This window comes from Argentina silus (genome assembly GCF_951799395.1).
Source record: "Argentina silus genome assembly, chromosome: 11".
NCBI lineage: Eukaryota > Metazoa > Chordata > Actinopteri > Argentiniformes > Argentinidae > Argentina > Argentina silus.
The window spans coordinates 19,997,796-20,019,104 of record NC_139665.1 but is presented as its reverse complement, the minus strand read 5'-3'; the positions used below and the strand labels follow the sequence as shown (position 1 = coordinate 20,019,104).

The 21,309-nt window shown below is 44.5% G+C and overlaps 1 protein-coding gene across 1 annotated transcript; it reads right to left on the bottom strand.

The window, feature by feature from the left end:
* Positions 1-377: 377 nt before the first annotated feature.
* Positions 378-20,200, bottom strand: angpt2b (angiopoietin 2b; the record flags this gene model as incomplete). Its single annotated transcript, XM_083680428.1, has 9 exons — positions 378-1,078; positions 1,347-1,477; positions 3,519-3,685; positions 7,194-7,295; positions 11,636-11,760; positions 12,201-12,433; positions 13,772-13,893; positions 14,694-14,849; positions 19,886-20,200. The coding sequence occupies 9 exons, from the start codon at positions 20,198-20,200 to the stop codon at positions 918-920; spliced, it is 1,512 nt and encodes a 503-aa protein (XP_083536554.1). The 3' UTR covers positions 378-917.
* Positions 20,201-21,309: the final 1,109 nt, after the last annotated feature.

Sequence of the window (21,309 nt, the reverse complement as noted above, 5' to 3'; positions counted from 1 at the left end):
AGTTAGCAGACCCTGTGGTCATAGCTAACCTGTATTGCCCTGTGTTAGCGATGGATGTCCTGCTCAGTGCTGGGGGTGAATACAGGTCAGTGGTCTTGGAGGAGGCCCAAGCCCAGCCCTCATTTAATGAGCACTAGAGGGAGCATCATTTCTGGATGATTCATCAGGCCATTGGCATGAGTAAAGGGGCTCGTTCTGACCTCTTTAGCACCGTGGGGGGACCTCCTGAGGTTTAGCACGCGTGCCTTGTGCGCCATGTAACAAACTGGAAACCGTGACATAATACAAGCAAAAGTAGATGGAGCCAAAGACCACTAAATATTTATCGCTTCATCCCCTCCGAAAAATTGATTTCATAGCTTGTTTTACATGTCCTTTTATTAGAAAATATACATTTTGGAAAGTAAGTAAGCTAGTAAAAAATACACCTGCTTCAGTGTATCATGCACTTTTACGAGGGTTTTCTCTCTTTAAAAAAAGGTTTTATGTGCAATTCTGAGTGGCATAGCTTGAAAAACTTTCAGGGAGGTTTTCTGTGTGGTGTAAGATCAAGAGAAATGTTCTCTGGACAAGGAGAAAAGGGAGAGATGGTTATTGTTATGGAATTGCAGTGAACCTCAATCAAGTCCTCTTGCAATCTCTTGTGCAGGTATATATCTATGTACAGATAATAACATTATAAGACGTATCCTTTGCAAGCCTACAGCATGTGCCTTTTCAGTGAGGAAAGAAAGTTCCAATGAATACAAATCGGACAATAAGCTGCTCTTTGATAAACAAGTCCATAAATCGTAATTTGCATTCTAAATCAACCAAATCGCAATTTTATTTAAAATCTCAGCCTTCTCAATTTTTTTTCTCAGTCAGTGATGTCATCAACTGCTTCACACGATGACATCATCAGCCAGCCATCCAAATCAGAATCCAGCAGGCCGCACCATCATGGTTGACATAGTAGCCATCAGGCTGGGTCCCTTCCAGTAGTACCACTTGATACCATTGTAGCGGACCACGTTGGAGATGCCAGGGTAGTAGATTCCATTGAGGTTGGAAGGTCCACAAGCCTCAAACCACCAGCCTAGGGTGAAGAGGGTTCAGGGGTCAGAGAGAGAGAGAGAGAGAGAGAGAGAGAGAAAGAGAAAGAGAAAGAGAAAGATACTCTCTGGTATTCATGGCACTTGTACCTGGGATTACGAGTAGTGGAATGAGAAATGGGTTCAGATGAGAAGAAAAGTGTGCTTATCATGATAAGGCAGAAGAGGAGAGAGTTATCAGTAAAGGGTAGTAGAATGAGGGAGTGATGGATGAGGAAAGGAAGTGGAAGATAAAAAAAGTCAGCGTTGTACCTCCAGAGGCCATTTGGGCACACTTGCAGCTGCAGTGGTCGTTGTCTCGGTCCTTGGTGCTGAACTGGGTCCCAGAGTGGGTGAGACTACTGGTGCGGCCTGCCGTACCGCTGAACCCCTGGGCATGCAGGCTGGGGGAGGAACAGCATCAGAACCATTCACGAACAACATCTTGACAGTATTACCAGCACTTCCATTGGCTACCCACTTGTAACAAATGGCTTAGCTATTAACGTCCTGTACATTGCAAAAAGCATTAGCTTCTGGCTCAACCAAGCATCGATGCAGTTCGCCAGCAACAGTCGGTCATTATATCTTCCTTGGTGAATAATCATGGAAACACCTCTGGATGAATGAATACATCTCCGATTCCAGGTTGGATGATATATTCATTGTGTAACTCAGTCCATCTGTGTGAGTCGACGGTGATGTGAGGCTCGGGAGAGGAAAGGTCAAGTCTTCTGTCTGCTCTCTCCTCGAGTCCTGTCATTCTGTCTCGTTAGTACAAGACTCTTCCATGAGTTATGTGACCTCTCTCAACCTAAGGGGCACATTGTCTGTGATGACTCAATGAGGAATCTCCTCTTTCCATCGCTAGGGTCAGAGGTGAGGACCACACAACAAGGAATAGGCTGAGGGGAGGCTCCCTTTTGGCCTCTGAAGTTTTGGAGAGGGCGTCGGGTGAAAAAGAGGCTGCTATTGATTGGGGAATGGCTAAAAAAGATATTTTGGCCAAAGGAAATGCATGGAGAACACCTAGCAGGGGATGCTTTGGCTGTGTGGATGACTCAGGAGGAGTGAACAAGCTGGGGAACGTTTTATGTTGGCTGGGAGATGGCCTTGCACCATGGGCCTCTGGCTTGGGCGACGCAACATGAACTCAGCACATGAGGGTAGGGAGCCAACATACTCAGCATGCTAATAAAACTAGCACATACTCAACGAGGTGAGATGGAACGTTAGCTCAGCGGTAGCTGGCAACCTCCACCCAGTCAGGTGGCTTACCGCACACAACGTAAATATGAAGTTGCCCCTGAGACAGTGATCTAATGTAGAAAAATAAATAATCCCTCTCCCCTATTGGTTAAAAGAAAGCTTATCATGGGTGTATGCCTACAGACAACTTTGACTTGAAGTGTCACATGCTATTATGCTATCAACCTCTCATCACAAGTATTGCACTTCTTAAACCTCCAGGCTTTTCAAAAAACGCTATCGAATTCCACTTCATTTATCCCTACTTTAAACCACATATTTTGCTCTATTACATTAGGTGGAACCTCTGAGTTCAACACTGGTACACACAATCCCATTAGCGAGAGCAGGGGATTTAGCAGCGACTGCCGCGGAGAGAGCGGAGCTTTGTTTAAGTTGTCAGTTTCCTGGCAGGGGCAGGTGCTACGGAGCACTGTAAGTGTTGGTGTTTTCCTCTGCTGGATGAGGCTGCCCTTGGGATTTGCAGGAGCAGCGGTAGCTGCGGTGACGGAAAGAGAAATGGAGGCAGAAAAGTGGCAGTTTGCCCTCCACTGAGCTCATCATTTAGAGTGATGTTCCCAGAGACAGGCCTAGGTTTTCTTTCATGGTTCTTTTTTTTTTAAACTTTTTTTTCCCCTGACAAGTGATAAGAAAGGAGACAGAGAAAGGAAGTAACCATGGTGGATAATGGTCTGTAATTTGTCATGGTATTTGCAAATTGATTTACACCCACAGGGTAAATGAAGTCTGAAATGGCACTCTCTCAACTCAATTATGGGTTTCTGAATTTTAAGGCCGCTCAACATAACTCTTACCAGAATCATGGCAACTATATAATGGTTTAACATGATGGCTAAAACATGATGCTGTTTCAATGACAGGTACAACTTTGACTAAGCTCATAATTTGCAAGTCAAACCATAACTACTGTATAACTACATTGCAGACAAGTGAAGTTCAAACCACTCATGCAGTAATGGTTGCTATAATCATTTCATTTCAGAACTTTCTCATGTCAAAAAGTCTAACAATTGTTATGTACAGTGTACATCTTGGTGTTATGGTTAATTAGAGACATTCATAGCCAAACTGTCAATGCTACTTTTTAAAATTTAATGATAGGAAATAAAGACAAATGCTTGTAGTCCCTTAGTAACCACCCAACCCGCCACCTTGAACAGCCTTGCATCATAGTACCTGTAGTTCTTTTCCTCTCCATCAATGTAGAAATGGTCGTAGTGTGAGAAGGCTTCGTTGCCCTCACCGTCCTTCAGCTGTACATGTAGACTGTACTCCTGGGAACTGGTCAGGAGGTGGATAACATCATTACCCACCCAGAGCTCTCCAGAGGGGTCCCCAAAACCCTGCAAGTGAAGTGGAAGAGAAAGGACAAGCTGAGGGAGGGATGTAATGACTTTAGCAGATAAATGTCAAGTGTAATTGTTTATGCCACTCAGGAAGGTGCATGAGTGAGGAGGCGCAAAGTGAGCAGAGGGTCAAATAAAAAAATAGATTTCAAGTTGCACACGTCAATGTAGTTCAGTCTTGAGGGATACACTAGTTTGGTTTGAATAACACAGTGAGCAAGGGGTTAATAGAGAAATGTCACAGAACTGTCACAGAATTGACCCCTGAAAGGGAGAGTGAGAGAGGAATGAAACAGTGAGCAAGAGGACATATTCATTTGACAGAGAGATGTCTAGACCGAAATCTTAATTGTCACTCACGATAATACGACAATACAAGAGCCAGTTATTGTTATTGCTTGTATTCTCAGAATAGACCTCTTAAATGATTACGAAAGAGCACCTCTGGAGCCAGTTGCACCATTTGGAAGTTGGCCTGCACCCGGTCGTAGCACTAAATCCGACGTAGATTGCGTTCTATACCAGTCCTAACAGTTTCACCTTTCACCAGCAACACCTGGTGCTTGCACTACACCTGGTTGTAAATCCTGGTAGAGGGTAGATTCTGGACTGCTCTCCATAGTAATGCATTTGAAAATGTAAACACTTTTTGAAAACTCCATTAAGCAATGTCGCGTCTTGTGCACAGATTGCATAACCAAAAAGCTTTTAGACAGGAACAAATTGTTACTGCTCGTAACAGTGATCTGAGAGTGGTACTGCCAATGCTGGAGCCAGAGAGCGCTGAAGTCCAAGTACAAATCCCAACACTGCTCATCAAGAGGATGTCAGTGGGTGACTAATTTACAACCAGATTATGTAGGCCGAGTCACAAACTCTGTGTGTCAGTAGCCCAGGTTGGGCATAATAATTAAAATGTACATTGCATAGCCTAGATCCACTCAAATAGAATTAATACAGAGAGAAATAGGTCAAATTAATTATTTATTAAGAGTGAAACATTAATACAATGCAATTCAACAACAGCAACAACAACAACAACAACAACAACCACAATATTAAAGCATATCAAATCGTCTCATGGTATTCTCATCTCATTTAACCTATGTTAAATCATGTTCTCCCACTCTATAAATGAAAGAACATTTTATCACCAACAATGTACTGCTGGACCAGGTGCTCAAGAAGTTGCATCACCAATGTTAATGTTCTTTTTTTGGAGCTCCAACTTCTCCTTTTCCAGCTGGAGCTTTTCTGTCTACACCTCAACTCTGTACATGTCCTTTTCCACCAGGATCTGCTGAAGCTCAGCTGCACTGCTTTGTCTTGGTGCCTTCCTCCATGTCCTTATACTCTCTTTGTGCTCATTGTCTGGGACAAGGACTAGGGGAGGGGGTAGTCAGATGAGTCTGTATAAATTGTGGAGTGATTAGGGCTAGTTATGAATGAAGGAACTAGTAGATTTCTATCCAAGTGAAAAGGTTAAAGTATAGCAAATTACTGACAACAAAGCTTGATAAAGGAATAACCTTCGGGACTCAATTCCATGAGACTGTTGGTTGATGGAGGACGTTCCGGACGTACTGCAATCTGGTAGGCCTACACTTAACATTAGGTCTATCGTAGTCAAACTGTCTACCCAGTCAAGCCCTGTGGACACGGGGGAATCTTCCCCAAAAATATCAATGATGATTTCACCGTTAGGTGATGTCTTGGTGGCAGGGCCTCCTCCGGTTGGGGATGTTTAAATGTGCTCATGTCTTTCTTTGCTCTTGAACAGAGAGATTTCCACTTACAATATCTCCTTCACTGTCCTGCATTCCTCCAGCCTGTCCCACACTTTCTTATAATTTGTTTACAACATTATTGAACTTTGCTGTCAAGATGTATCTATATTTGCTTTGCATCTCAATTATCTACCTCGTCTCTGTGTGTAAACAAATCATATTTTTCTCTTCTTAGTTTCCATGTTGTGGGCATTAAAAGCTAGTTAATTACATTGGGAGCATGACATGCGATGCCTAGCAACAATCATTAAGCATCAATAATCATTAAGCGTCAAATCACACTAATGCACATTGCCTATGCAGGACTTAGCTACAACCACGCTAATATTCTCTGATGCAACATTACATCATAATGAGGTTCAAGGTATGTCCGACTTGGCACTTAAATGTCCAGCATGTATTTGTGCATGTTGTCGCACTATTTCAAAGCAAAAATCTACATACTGGACCTTTAAGACCAACTTTTTTACGCGACTAGCTCCTGCAGCAAAGAGCCTGTGACTTCTGTTTGAACATTCCAACAGATGGGCAAACATTTGTGCCATGTTGACACAGCACCGGAACTCTCTCTCTCTGGCCTGTTTATTATTGTTCTTAAGTGAATTTGAAGATATGAGGAGGTCTGGGAGCATTCATTATCTGACCAGCAGGCGTGTGTACAACATTTGACCAACGTTGGGTAAACATTGTGAGCACATGGAAGTGTGGTCAGGGCATCGAAGCGTTTTAGCACACACGTTATCTTCCATCTACAGGGCCCCCATGCTCCCACGCCCCGACCGGGGCCAAATATTTGTCATCCACTTGTGAAAATATTGTTCTTGAAAAAAAAATATTGAAAAAGTAGCTCGCTCTGCGAACACTGTCCTCTGAGTATTTCATTTCCCAACCAAGCTGTGGCGACTCATCTGTTGCAGAAGGTGAGAGAAAAATTGCAGCGGCCTCTTGCACACACACTGCAATTCAAGTCAGGAAGTGATCTCAATGCAGACACACAACCTTTCATTGTGTATACAGTAGTTTAAACATCGAAGGAATATTGATAGCAGTGGAGCAGTGAGAGAATCAACCACATGTTTTGAGTTTATTAAACAACATTGTGGCGCGGTATTTATCGCGACAGCATGACTCATTAAGCAACACAACATGGTGTAGAATTAGCTTGTTTCCCTGATAGTAAAATAACTACTCAATGACTCCCTATGTTGAAACAGAAGTACTGCACTGTTGTATCATAATGTTGCCATCATAAAGCTTCCATTTCACTAACTGTGTGTGATGACAGTGTGTGATAATGGACTGTAGTGTGTGTGGGGGTCCGACCGAGATAGGGAGAGAGTGCAGGTGCAAAAACAGGGAGGGATGTAGGAACACACGGGCGGCCTACCAAAACAACCATGGGTCAGCAGGGAGCACAAGCCAGTCCATATCCCATCCCTCCCCACACCGAATCCCCTCCAAAACCCATGTCAGCCCCTGCTTGTAGTTATTGGAACATCCTGTCTGGCTAAAGAATCCACTGACTATTTCTATCCTCAACTCTTTTATAATGATGGAATTGTGATTATGATGGATTTTTGCTCCTGATTTGGCCAAACTAAATGTCGGTTTGTCATTGGATTGGACCACGGCAACATACAAAAACACTACTCTATTTGATACATTTCACTTCAGTGACAACAGATAAAAAAGTAAAAGCTATGTTCTGCTGAACTTACCATTTTGTAGTCCTTCCAGCCACGGTGGAAGTCCACTGATCCGTTCCTGCGATGCTGCAGTACGGTCCAGCCCCCACCCCTTGTTTTCATGTTACAGAACACCTGTGGAAACGGAAACCCCTCTGATTAGGAAAAAACATTTTTAACTCTCTAATCTTAATGCTTTTGATAAGACCCTTTGTTTGTTCTAATTGTTTCTATATCAGGCTCAGTGTTTCATGTACCCTACACCTTGGGAGCTTGGAGCTACAGTGAGCCATGGCTGAGAGGTCACAACCTCTTACAGACAGATGGATGTTTCTACAAACAGTGGGCTATGGTCCAAAACCATCATATCGTTTTCATCTCCCGGTGTTTCCACTATGAAACCGCCTGGATCTCTTTGTCTCCCCCAGCCCCTCATCCTGCAACCAGGACCAACAGTAAACCTTCAGAGGCGGAGAGAGGGAGAGAGGGAGAGAGTCTGGAGCGTGAGAAGGGAACAGCTCACACCTTGGGGGGAGGACACGTTGCACAGTTTCCGTTAATCAAAAGTTGGAAAATGTTGGAAGCCACAGGGAGAAGGGGAACACACTCTTCAAGGGGTGCCATGTTTTGTTGTGACCCAGGTGGAATGGAGAAATGACACGTCAGCATGTTCTGTTCCCCCTTTGCTTTGGTTACTTCAGCCTATCGCCAGTGTTCGTTGCTCCCCTCCTTATTATAGTGTTCAATTTGAACTGTTCTTATATTAACATAAATCATCACCAAATTTTGTTTAACACCTTTTTAAGCTGTGACACAGTGCCTTCAGCTAGTGGTTAACATAAGTAACTGCAGTGAATATACAAAGAACGGACCCTGAAAATGTATTTCTAAATGAACATTTATTGTAAAATAAATATTGTAAAAAACAGTAAAAATCTATTCAAAATAGAGACCATATGAACAGAACATCAACATGAACAGTCCTCTGTGAGTGTGAGTGTGGTGTGTGTGTGTGTGTGTGTGTGTGAGTGTGTGTGTGTGCGTGCGTGTGTGTGTTCACACACATAAGTGTCAATGTACGATCAGGTTGGAGTGTGCCTGGCAAATGTAGACATGGCATTTGTGGCATGTATGGCTGGTTTTAATGTCTCTAGGGGCACAGGGCTTGCATCTCTTCCTTTTCTGTGCTTGTCCTTGTTGGGGGGGAGCGGCTGGGGGAGCAGCTGGGGGAGCAGTTGGGAGAGCGGCTGGGGGAGTGGCTGGGGGCTGCACACTCCTCACCTCATCATCAACATGAGACATGGCATACCGTGTTGGCCCTGGGGTCATCCTCACTATGTTTTCCACCCTTGCTCTGCCTCCTCTGTCCAGGGAGGATGAATACCAGAGCAAGTTGCCATTCTTGGACTGGAATGTCACCTCAGGGGCCTCTTTCTCAGGGGCCTCTTCCTCGTCTGTTGACCGTTGGTCAGTCTCATAATAGTCTGGATCGAAATCTGGATCGATGTTGTCTTCCATTTCCGAGACATCCTCCTCTATCACTGGTTTAATTTCAATCTCCTCAATCTCCATCATCATTTGGTGCAAAAATATGGTTCTGAGTCTCTCTGGCAGACAGTCGCCTACTCAGTCGACTACCTACTCATTGTGTTCACAGAGTAAAATGAGAGCAAGGCACAAAAAAAGCTTTATATATGGGGTCTGTGAGAAGATATGATACATTGTTTAGTCTGGAAGGTGTGGTTCACCTGGGAGGATGAGCACATAAGCACATTGAGAACCAACCCCCCTCTGTGAATGTGTGTGGGGCGGATGGGTGGGGGGTGAGGGTGTTGTGGTTGTGGATGTGTGGGTGAGTGGGAGTGTGTATGGGGATGTTTTCCATCTGCTGGATGAACATAATACAGCCTTACCCATTAATTTTAGACCCGGAACCCACAGGTGTGACAAAGTTGACTAAACCACTCAAAATTCAATGGAAGTGGTGATCAGCAATTTGATATGTTCAAATGCCTAGTGTGGAGGAAAACATAAGGTCTTGAGGCAATCAGATGAAAAACACAATATTTATATTTATTTAAAGTTGTAAATCGGTTAGAATTGACCCGAACACTGGAGGAAGGTTAGCACTGTTTTCGTTTGGTTACTCACATACCATATGTCCGTTGTTATAGGACAAACTCATGAATTGCCCCTATTCATCTTTTGGCAGAACCTGAAACGTATTTTGTACATGTTGAGGGACTTAGGTTTGCACATATTGGTCTCACAGGATCTGATATCATGTCTGACATTGAACATACTGTATAAATTGCTCTCTTGGGAGGTAAGATTATATATGTAACCATGACTGGTATTTCCTAGTCTAATCAAACGAAAAAGCTTGATGAATAGGGTGTGCTTTTTTTTTATTTTATATCAAAATGTCTACTGATACATTTCAAGAAAAGAGCCAAGGTTTGAGAATTTCTGAATTGCAACATCTTATATTGAATTTAGTATATTGTTCAACCAAAAACACATTGTGTTGATGTCTCTGGTGTCCAGAAGTATCCAAACCCCAGTTCTCACAAAATTGGGTTGCTAGGATCCAAAACAACCCACACCCACGTCCAAGTCCCCTGCAGTGTGGATATCCCACTCACAGGTATTGTTAAGATGAAGCTATCCCAAAAAAACAGCCTTTCACCTTTGGGTTTTTCTGCTACAAATTTTGTGAGGGTTTCTAGCTCTTTCCCAGAAAATGTCCTCCAGGCAAGGTCAAAGAGGTTTAAAAAAATAAAATAAAACCTAAATATTGAGTGATTATTCTCTGGCACAACCAGCATATTAAGCCAAGGTTCTGGCCTCTAAACCAACTTTCTGAATACAGGGGCCTGAAATAGATTTTTCTCTAGAAGCCATTTCCCCAGGGAGGACATTTTATTTAACTGATTTCTAACAGATCCATACTGAATATTCCATACTCAAACACCTTGAAGAGAGTTGAGTTATGTGGGTCCAAAGTAGTAGTATAATGCAAGTGTAACTGCCAAACTGCTACTGGTTTGTGCAGGTTATTTAACACGCTCACAATACAGACATCACTACATCAGCATCCTTATTTTGGAAACTGATCTCTTTAGGTCTATGAACCCTCTAGTTTAGTTAAAGTATGTGTTTGTCCATTTGTGGTAAAAACAAACATTGTAGTCTAGCTCTGAAAAACAAAGGGGAGAAAGTTATCTCCCAAAATCATTCCAATTAACAAACTATTATGATGGTTGTTACTATTGGTGTGTCAAAGTGTTAACATTATAATGTAGAGGTTTTTAGAAATAAGGCCTGTCCATTACCATGCCAATTTTATGGGTGGCTTTTATGATAGCACTCATGATTATACATTGTTTGCTGAACGCCTGTGCCATTTGCACATTCATATTGGAGTGTATTTATAAAAAAAAAGAGCAAAGCGCTCTCGCTAATTTCACTTGTGAATATAGTTTGTTTAGATTTGGCGGTCTTTTGATCACAAATTCCTTAGCCCGTCCAACTCTGGATCCCACACAAACGTGAGATTTAGTTTTTGGCCCCTTTGAGAAAAGAAAAAAACATACACACTTTGCATTCAAAAAATAGGGCAATTTAAACCTTCCCCACTTTGGAGCAACCACCCAGCTCGCTGTCGCCAGGGGGGTAGATGGCATAGATTGAAAGCAGGGGCAATGCGGAGTGTACCAGCTTGCATCTATGTAAACCTGCATCGCACCCAGCTGGCAGGAAACACACAGAGCCAGTGCCAAACACCTGGCTACTATGCCCACAGGAAATATAGAGGAAGACCAGAAACAAAGAGAGGGGGAGAGGGGAGTGAGCAAGACTGAGAGAGAAAGCAATGAATAATAAAACTAATAATTTCATCGGTATTTTTCTCTCATCCCAGTTAGGAATTTGGGTTTTGATTGTGAGAGTGGATAGCTGGTCTATGCCACGGGTGAGCAAGCTGGGACTGCTTCAGTTCAGTGGAGTGGCCTCTTAAGCTAATATGACTTTCCATTCAGTTGCACGCTTGCCTATGCGGCAGCCTGCAGGGCACAATGCTCCTGTTGTTTATTATTTTACCTCTTTGTACCCCAACATGACATTTCCATTCCCACCCTTGCCAAACCAGTCCACTGAATTTGTATTGCATTCAAACCACGTTGTCCTTTCAGAGATGAATGTGGCCCCTGCAAAAACTATAAACTGTCTAAATGTCAACATCTCAGAGGGTGTGTGTGTGTTTCGGTACTGTACACTGAATAAGAGCAGTGCTAACAATAGGTCATGCCTAATAGCGAAAACAAATAATGAGAACATGCATGTCCCATTTTTTCAGGTGTTATAGAGCAACACATGTATAAAACAAGTTGCCAATATATCAAAACATGTTCAGCATGTTATAGCTTTTAATGGTGAATTACTGTATATAACAGGGATTCAGGTGAAGCTTTTACCTTCACAGTGCGGGTGGTGTTGGGGAGTCGTATGCTGTACACCCCACTCTCGGTGACGCCCGACTGGAAGATTTCGGCGCAGTCTCTGAAGCTCGCTGGCTCCTCTTTGGGCATACTTGATATATCTGAGGGACGAGGAAAAGACATCCAGAACGATATATATATCATTCCAGTAAACTATGTATCGATCTCAGTGAAGTTCTTCTGTACATTCAAAATCCTCCCTGCACCCTCAAACAGTACACCAACAAATACACCGATCAAAATGTTAGTCTTCTGACTACAACAGAAGGTATGAGTTGGAGTATGTCAGTGTGCTGGCCACAAAGTACAATTCCATGTCTGCCCAGCACCTCAGAAGACATTATCTTCACTACAACAAGGGGCAGCTCTGGTGGAGGTAGAAATCGGAGGACGGGCTCATTGTAATGCATGGGATGGAATGAGGAACAGTAGGAAACATAGAGGACCATTCCGTTCCATGCATTACAATGAGCTTGTCCTCTGATTTCTCCCCTGCATTACAAACACCACGGTGCCTATCTATTCCCTGAGTGTGTCTCACCATTGCAGTGTGTGACCAGAGCCAGCAGCTGCTGGACCGTGTCTGTGAGCGTAGCCTGCTGTCTCTGCAGGAGGGTGCTGTTGTGGGAGGAGCTGCCCAGATCTCCCTGCAGCTGGCTGACCACCCGGCTCTGCCTCTCCAGTCGATCCTGGAGCTGCTGTTTCTCCCCTTGTAGACCCTGCAGCTCTCTGCCATGTCTGGCCTCCAGCGCAGAGAAACGCTGCTCCAGAAAACTGACAGAGGAGAAGAGAGGAAAAGGGAGGAGAGGAGAGGAGAGGAGAGGAGAGGAGAGGAGAAGAGAGGAGAGGAGAGGAGAGGAGAGGAGAGGAGAGGAGAATGGACCATTCATGTCATTTATTTAATTATGCAGTCTTGTATATGCTACAGAAACAAATGTGAACACCCTCACACACTTTGTGAGATGAAGGATGAGTTATAGACTGCGGAGGGAGAGTCTCATTGGTCTAACACCACAGAAACACCTGTAAGGCAGCGGCGTCCACAGATGGGCCCGCATACTGGCCCTCTCAATCACCGCCCAGAGGCAACACTCTGACAGGTTGTGTGTGTGTGTGTGTGTGTGTGTGTGAGTGCGTGTGTGTGTGTGCGCGCGTTACAAGCTACACACTCAAGCTGCAAACGAATGCCATAAATCCCCCTCGCCTGATCTTTATGGCTCTGACTAACGACTTTGCAGCCGTTATTTATTGAAAGAATCCAGCCACCCAGATTGAACAAGCTACTTTTCAGCTCTCTGCTCACTCATCCGCTCTGGAACACGTTTCCTCAATCTTTCAGCTGCTAGGTACACACTGCGCTCGCACCCCTCGGAGGAAACTCATCTCAGTTCCAATCGATTTCAATGGCACTTTTATTTCAAAGTCTTGATGAGGGCACCAAACCCACCGATCCACTGGCCACGGCGAGCTTAAGGATAATGTCAAGGTTTAGGGACACATTACGATAGCATTGCATCATTTTTTGTGCATGATGCATTTAAATTGCGATGCTTATGACTGCGTAAAGCATATGTAGCATCATGGTTATGATCGTGTTATGCAGGCAAAAAAATATTGCATTTCATTTGCTTCCCTCAGGCAGAGGTCTCTGTTCAGTGCTTCCTTGTACATTTTCACTCTCGTGACATTTTTCTTTTTCTTTCCTTGAGGGAGGAGGACTTCTTCAAAGCCTGACTCTGTGCCCCTACGGATGAAGAGGTAGTTCCCCCAAATCCAAAGTGCTTATTTCTCTTTTTTTCACAGCTGCCTGACTGCAAATCTACTGTAACCACTCAACGTTGTGTCTGTCATGGTGTTTGCTCCCCCCCTCCCCCCCCCCCCCCTAACCACCACACTGGTTCCACACATGGGTCACATGCAACCTCAATGCAACATGTGCTCTACTCTACAGGATATGTTCTCTCTCTCAGGCTGCGAGTAATAGGACCATTTTAGTGCTGGTAATGTGTTGTACTATGCAGTGTGATTATCCACAGCTACCTATTTCTCTCTATCCACATTATCTGTCTATCTCTATCTCTCTCTATCTCTCTCACACACCAGTGCATTTACCTGTTTTTGTCGTTGAGCCGTGAGATCTCCTGGGTCTGCTGAAGGATGTGTTTCTCCAGGCGGTTGGTGATCAGAGAGTACTCCAGCAGCTGGATCTCCAGCCTGCTCGTCTGGTTCAATACCTAGGGACAATTGAAGGATGGATGGGTAGATGGATAGATGGACCATGGATGGATGGATGGATGGATGGAACATAGGCAGATGACAAGAAAGGTGGATGAATGAATGGGTGGATGGATGTGTAGTTTGGCACGGAAAAGACAGGCGTAGAAACAAGGGAAAGTGATGTTGCACGTCAGGGTTTGACAAACAGCAAAACAGGACCAGATAAAATATTTTTGCAGGTTATCTGTTATAAACAGCCTACAAAGAGACAGAGAGAGCGAGAGAAAATACAGAGGAAGAAAGAGAGAGAGGGAGACAAAGGTAGAAACAGAGAGAGAGAGAGAGAAAGAGAGAGAGAGAACAGTACAGAGTGAGGCAATGAGAACACCAAAGAGAACAATACACCAACCTGTAATAACAACCCTATGACATGACTACAGACACATCTGTGTTGTGGTACTGTGTTTGATGTTTTAATTGGCTTGTTGTCAGTCACCTAACTCAACTCAGTTTGTCAATCAGAGTCTGTAGAACCAAAGACAACCTTTTTTTTTTTTTAGCAATGGTCACCAAACCCAGACCTGGTGAGCCAAGGGTGAACAGGCTATTGTTCCAGCCTTACATAAAGCCACCTGATTCAACTCATCCAGTAATCATCAAGACATTGATAAGGTACAGTACTATTACGCATTCTCTTGCAGGGTTGGAGCACATTCTCTCAGGGTTGGAACAGATTGAGATGAGCCAATATGTTTACATGTGATAATGCTAACTGCTGAAAGCCTCTCTATCCTCTACTCACTCCCGATTGGCTTACCTGGGTCTCCACGTCTGTCAGCTTGCGAGTCTGCTCTGCTGATTGGCTGAGGAGGTTGGTCCCGATCTCCAACATGGCCACCGTCTGGGTGTGGACGGCGTTCCTCTTCATCTCCTCCATCCCAGAGCGCACATTCTCCTGGATGTAGCTCTCCAGCTGTCAACAACAATTACAAGCCATTGTTTATTCAATCCTATCATTCTGTTCTTATCTGTTCTCTCTTCTTTTCTTGTCTTCTCCTCTCTTCTACTCTTGTCTGTCATTCCCCCCAACCTCCCCTCCTCTTCACTCTTTCTGTTCACCCACCATCTTATAACCACTAAACCATAGGATAACAGTGTCCAACAGCACATCAATGGACCACTTCTATCCCAGAGGATCCATGTTGGTCCAGCTAGTCTGTCGTTAGTTAGCGGTGGTGGCATACACACTATGGATGGCTCTTTCTACCTTATTCCAGTTTGTCTCCATTGATTAAGACTACCTAAGACCACGTGGCTCTTTCTGGAGAAAGCAGTGAAACGATCTGAATTTCCACCAAGAGGTTAACTTTCAAACTAATTATCTCGATGTCACAATGTTTTTCCCTGTGGTCCAGCAGACCTCATAACAGAGCAATATCCCTCAGGCCTCCCATTATGTCCCTCTATCCAATCTCTCTTTGTTTCTCTCCCTCTGGCAAAAAAACAACTTGTCCACACTAAGAAAATGAAGTGCTACAGAATGATGGTGTTCTGATGATGCAAGTTAAATTTACAGTTTAATGATGTTTCAGGCAATGCCTGGTTGCTATATTACGAGAGAGGCTGAGACCATGTGTTTTTGACTTCAGGGACACTTGTTCACTCAGTCTGATTCATCATTGCCTCAGACGACGAAGGAGAAAAACTCATTGTATTTATAAGAGCTGTTAAAATAGAACACCATCCATCTCATGACAATAAACAGATTTTCTTATTGATGTGGCTGTTGTGTGCGAATGGCACATGGAAGACAAATTCTGCCGCCACGCCGGTATTCTAGTTAAAACGTTTCCGCCGTGAGTTATGGCATTTCTCTCAACATTTAACAGGGATCAGTCAGTACCTTTGGAATAAACCAGAGTGGGGTATTGAAAGGAACACATTAATATGTATGCCTCACTGAAAAGAAAATATCTGAGATTTGCTTTGTTTCATTGGAAAACGTGTGGATAAGGGTATATTCAAAATAATAGTCATAGTCATTTTCCTAATGAGTGGCGAACCACAATTATGGTGGTGTAAAATAAGAAAGAAAAAGAAACAACCCCCCATGAATATTTGTTTTCCAGATAATAAGTCACTTCCAAGAAGAGTGGGATGTAAATACGATTATGGTAACAGCTAAGTCAAATCAAGCGCAAACGACGGGGGAAGATTGGGGAAAAAGAGACGAATCAGCATTTACATTTGTGCCTTTGGCATCAAATAATCTCTATCTCTCTCTCTCTCTCTCTCTCTCTCCCTCCCCCTCTCTCTGAGTCTATAAACCTCATCTTTGAGATTGTCTTGGCAGAAACTGCGACTTCAGAATCTGAGTAGAAACATGACTTCTGTATATGAGAGCTAGGGTGAGATGACCAATGGATTAGAACCATCTCAGAAGGAGGAATCAGGGAGCCCAATCACCTCCCTGTCTTAGTATTTCCTATCAAAACTCAGGCCAAAATGTCTCTATAACACCAAGACTTGATGTACCTTAGCCCGGAGGTCATCTAAGTCTCCCTCCCCTACTGTCAAACACTGAGCGAACCAGTATTTCAGTTTAGCCAGGCACTGTACTGAGTCCAACGAGGGTGTAGTGATCTGTCTCAATGTTTCTGAGCAGGGCTAAGGGGATATCTGCGGATTTGTATCATTTGATATCTTAATTGCAGAGTCAATAGTGTCTTTGTTCTCTCTCTCAATTACCGAGGCAGGAAAGGCGTATCTGCAGGGTGTTCCTGCAGAATGACAATGATAGGCTGAAACACAGCAGGCAGTAGCAGACAGAGGCGGAACAATTCATATGTTTCAAAGGCATTAAGGATCTGATTGCGGGAGATACGTCACAGCTAACAGTGCTAATCCACTTAACTCTGGGGTTGTGGAAAGAACATGGGGTCATGACCTCAATATGCAGTTGAATTAGAGGTAGGGAGAAGTGGAAGAGAGAAAAGAAGAGTTAGAGAGGGAAGAAAAGGTTGGTGGTAGAGGGAGGTATGAAAGAAGGTGAGCAGAGAGAGAGAGAGAGAAGAGAGAGAAGAGAGGAGAAAGGAGGAAATATCTTCAAGAGATTCAGTACATTTGTGTGGGGTAACTGGGGATTGTCTTAATGAAGCATATCTATTGAAAGCACCTGAATCACCTTGACTGTATCTCCATTCAATATTACTGTACTTCCATGATCCCTACAACCTATTAGTAACATTTGCAAAAACACACTGACATCCCTCCTGGCGAGCCAGAGAGAAAGCAGAATGGACGAGACAGGGGGTCAGGGGGAGGGAACAAAATAGAACAAACACTGGGTTCTCGGAACACGATTCTGGAACACATATTAAGAATCCTGCAGCCCTTGTCCACTCAAAGATTCCATTCAAGAACATGCTGGATAAGAATGTGTGTGTGTGTGTGTGTGTGTGTGTGTGTGTGTGTGTGTGTGTGTGTGTGTGTGTGTGTTTGTGTGTGTGTGCGTGTGTGCGTGTGTGCGTGCGTGTGTGTGTGTGTATATGTGTGTGTGTGTGTGTGTGTGTGTGTGTGTGTGTGTGTGTCTGTGTGTGTGTGTGTACAGATTTGTGTGTTTGTATTTATGTGTATATACTATCTTTCAAGGGTTGCTAGTGGGTGGCCAGGGTGAGTAATGTCATCGCAGTGGAGCCGAGGGTGTGATTTTTCCTGGTTTTGCATACACACACACACACACACACACACACACACACACACACACACAAACACACACACACACACACACGCTCACTCATGTCCAGTGAAAAAGGCCTGATATGCAGAACAGCCACCGTGAGGTGTTGAAAAGCATCACCAGCCCTCTCAACAGAAAGGTCAGGGGTCAAACCTCTCCTGCATATCGGAAAGCTGCTGCTCTTGCATATCGGAAGCTGCTGTTCCAAGGGTCCTAGCTTTGTTTGCACACATAAATCCCACCAGTGGCACTGAAACCTAATCGTTGACAGAGAATTTGTCCTGGTGGTGAAAGGAGGTGAGAGACATAGAGAGCTCCAATCAGGGGAACCAGATACAAGGTGGAGGAGCAGCATCAAACTGACTGGTTGGGGTCTTATGCTCCACCAGACTGGCTGAATTAAGCTGTCTCTCATCAGCCTGTCTGACAGGTTGTAAAACAGATGTCTGACTGAGAGAGAGAGAGAGAGAGAGAGAGAGAGAGAGAGAGAGAGAGAGAAAGAGAAAGAGAAAGAGAAAGAGAGAGAGAAAGAGAGAAAAAGAGAAAAAAAAACCTCCTGGACAGCATAGTTTAACCCCCATGTAATATACTGGCATGTTAGAGTTTAGGGATGGTTTGGCTCGCACACACACACACACACATACACACACTTCTCTCATGTAAAATGTTTATAGACAAGTCTCTCGGGAGGCTTCGCATGGGAGTCACGTTTCCAGTTCAATGTCTGGGTGTCAGACAGACAGCACACAAGGGGCTCCGTGTGTGTGCCTGTGTGTGTTTGCGTTTGCATGTAAGAAAGTAAGAGAGCTAGAACCACAGGAAGGGATCTGAAGGCTGGCAAGCCAGGGTACGACACAAGACACTTTTTCCATTTCTAAACAAAGCAAAACAAGGTGGTAAACAGGCCGTAAAACACATAAGAAAAGTGCAAAACAGAAGTGATCGAAAGAAAAATAATTGAGAGAGAGATAGACAGAGAGAGAGAGAGAGAGAGAGAGAGAGAGACTTTATTCCTTCAATATGCTAAATTCACAAATTCTGTAACATTGTGTTACTGTTTTCATTCAAAACACACACGTCACACAAACAGCCAGCATTGCGCCTCAATAGCACACGTCTCTGAAGTGCAATGTCAATAGAGAGGAGGGTGGAGTGTCTCTAAAGTACAATAGTAAATACCCACATCTGGTGCCAGATGCCCTTAGCAATGAAAACACTATTGTGAATTCAATCTAAATCTGCAGTCCACAGTTTATTCATTCAGAAGTCTAAATAGCGGAGCCATAGTAAAGGCCAATGACCTCCTCAACCAGAGAATGTGTGTGTTTGAGATAACCAAATGGTCCATTGAGCAAACGTGTTATCTTTGTGTTCAGTAAGGTTAGTGTAACGGCCAGGATGAGATTGTGGTTTGTAAATGTACTGAAACACATATCTTAGCCAAAAGGCTTTGTGTGTGTGTGTGTGTGTGTGTGTGTGTGTGTGTCTGTCTGTGTGTGTCTGTCTGTGTGTGTGTGTGTGTGTGTGTGCGTGTGTGTGTGTGTGTGTGTCTGTGTGTCTGTGTGTGTGTGTGTGTGTGTGTGTGTGTCTGTGTGTGTGTGTGTGTGTGTGTGTGTGTGTGAGAGAGAGAGAGACAGAGAGAGAGAGAGAGAGAGAGAGAGAGAGAGAATCAGCAGGGGGAACCTCACTACTTTAGCTGGTTTAACGGTCTGAAACACATTTGGCTCAGACCGATATTTCGGAACTTTTTCGTCTTGTCTTTCCTTCCTCTCATGCAACAGGGACCCCTAGATTCCCAGTGGTCTTAAATAAAGATGCAAACACACACACACACACACACACACACACACACACACACACACACACACACACAAAATATACTGTCAGCGAGCCAGAGAAGTGTCCTGGAAATTCCGTATGAGGACAGAGAACAATCATAAGTAACGTCTGTCAACAGATAACATCAGGCTTCATGGCCACAGTCTTTCAGAACCTCATCAGAGTCTGCAAAGTCAGTTTATGTAGTAAAGAGGAGCACGAAGAGGTCAGCAATACAGGAACTGGAGGGAGAGAGAGTGCAGGAGAGAGACAGAACACAGGCCTGTAGAGAGAGAAGAGAGAGGGGAAGAGAGGTAGAGGGAGAGAAAACTCAATAAAAAAAAAAAATCAATGAGCAAGAGGAGAGTGTGGAAAAGACACCAGGTGAGACTGAGAAAGCAACACAGTCTCGTTGAGAGCCCCAGGTGAGAGAGAGAGAGAGAGAGCCTTACCTTCTGCAGCCACTGGGTGTTGTTCTCTGTGGCGCTCTCTAGACTCTCCAGCTTCTTCTCCTGCCAGGAGGGCCTGGGCTTGGTGCTAGCCTGCTCAGGGTGACCTGCTTCTGGGTTGGGGAGTGGAGGAGAGTCCCTCTGGAGGGAGTTGGTGACCTGGAAGTCCCCCGGGGGGCGACAGTGCTCCACCTCAGGCAGAAGGAAGGTGTAGCTGCAGGGCCCGTGCTGCACCTTGTGCTGCCGTCGCTCAGAGCCAATCACAGCGCCTGACAGGTAAGCCAGGTACGCCATGGCTAGGGCCAGCAGCCCACCCATCTCAGGTGAGGTGAGGAGGTGAGAGGAGGGGAGGGGGTGGGTGGGGAGGAGAGGAGAGAGGGAGAGGCGTCACACCTCGCAGAAAAAAAAAAAAAGATTCTAGGTGAGTCTCTGTTCCTCTCTCTCTCTCTCTCTCTCTCTCTCTCTCTCTCTCTCTCACTTCTCCCTCAGCTCCAAAACCTGTTTTATCTTTCTCTGTTTCTCTCCTCACTTTGTTGGCTGCAGATCCTCTATTGGTTGTATTTCTGTCGGATGGATGCGTCCAGCTGTCTGTGTCTTCTGCTATCCCGCTGTTGTTAGTCTGAGCAGACAGACACACAGACAGGAAGAGAAGATAGCTTCTTATTGTTCCTGCGATGTTCAGCTGGGACTGCTCACTCCAGGAAGCAAGCTGCAAACTCTCACTCCGTTTATTTACCTTCTGTATTGTGGTCGGTTTCCTCCCTCTCTTTTTTCAGGCTTTTTTTTTTGAGTCCTTGTGTCTGGATAAAGGAAAGAGAGGAGGAGAGGAGCCGGTTTGGGGTTGTGGGCTGAAGTGGCAGGGCTCTTAAAGTAGCGAGAGTCTACCTCTCTCTACACCCCCCTCCTTCAACACATAATCACTCAACCACCCTTCCCTTTTTCACTCCCCCTCTCCCTCCCCTCCCCTCCCTCCCCTCCCTCTTCTTCTTTCTCCTTTTCGCAGGGGTTAGAGAGGAAAGCCACAAAAATGTCCACACACACACCGCCACAATAGCAAGAACTAGGAACATCCTTTTCGGATTATTTCTCCCACTCACTTTCTCCCCTATCCTGTCTTTCCCTCAACATTTCCCAGTCATTCAGCTTTTTCTCTTCCACATAACGCTGTCTTTATGTTCACACATCTCTATAACACCCTAACCATGTTCCCCCATATTGTCCCCTCTGGTCTGTGTCCGTGGTGGTTCAATCCACACCTGCTGATAGTCAGATCTTTGTGTTTGTGTCTCTACCACATACTTCCCTGACCTCTGGTGACACGGATCCAGATCCCACTCACTTTCAAACAGGCAGGCCAACTGTTTGGAGAACAATGCGGCTCTGAATTGCTCAATCACATTTAGTCGCTTTTGTTGGTTGTTTGTGTC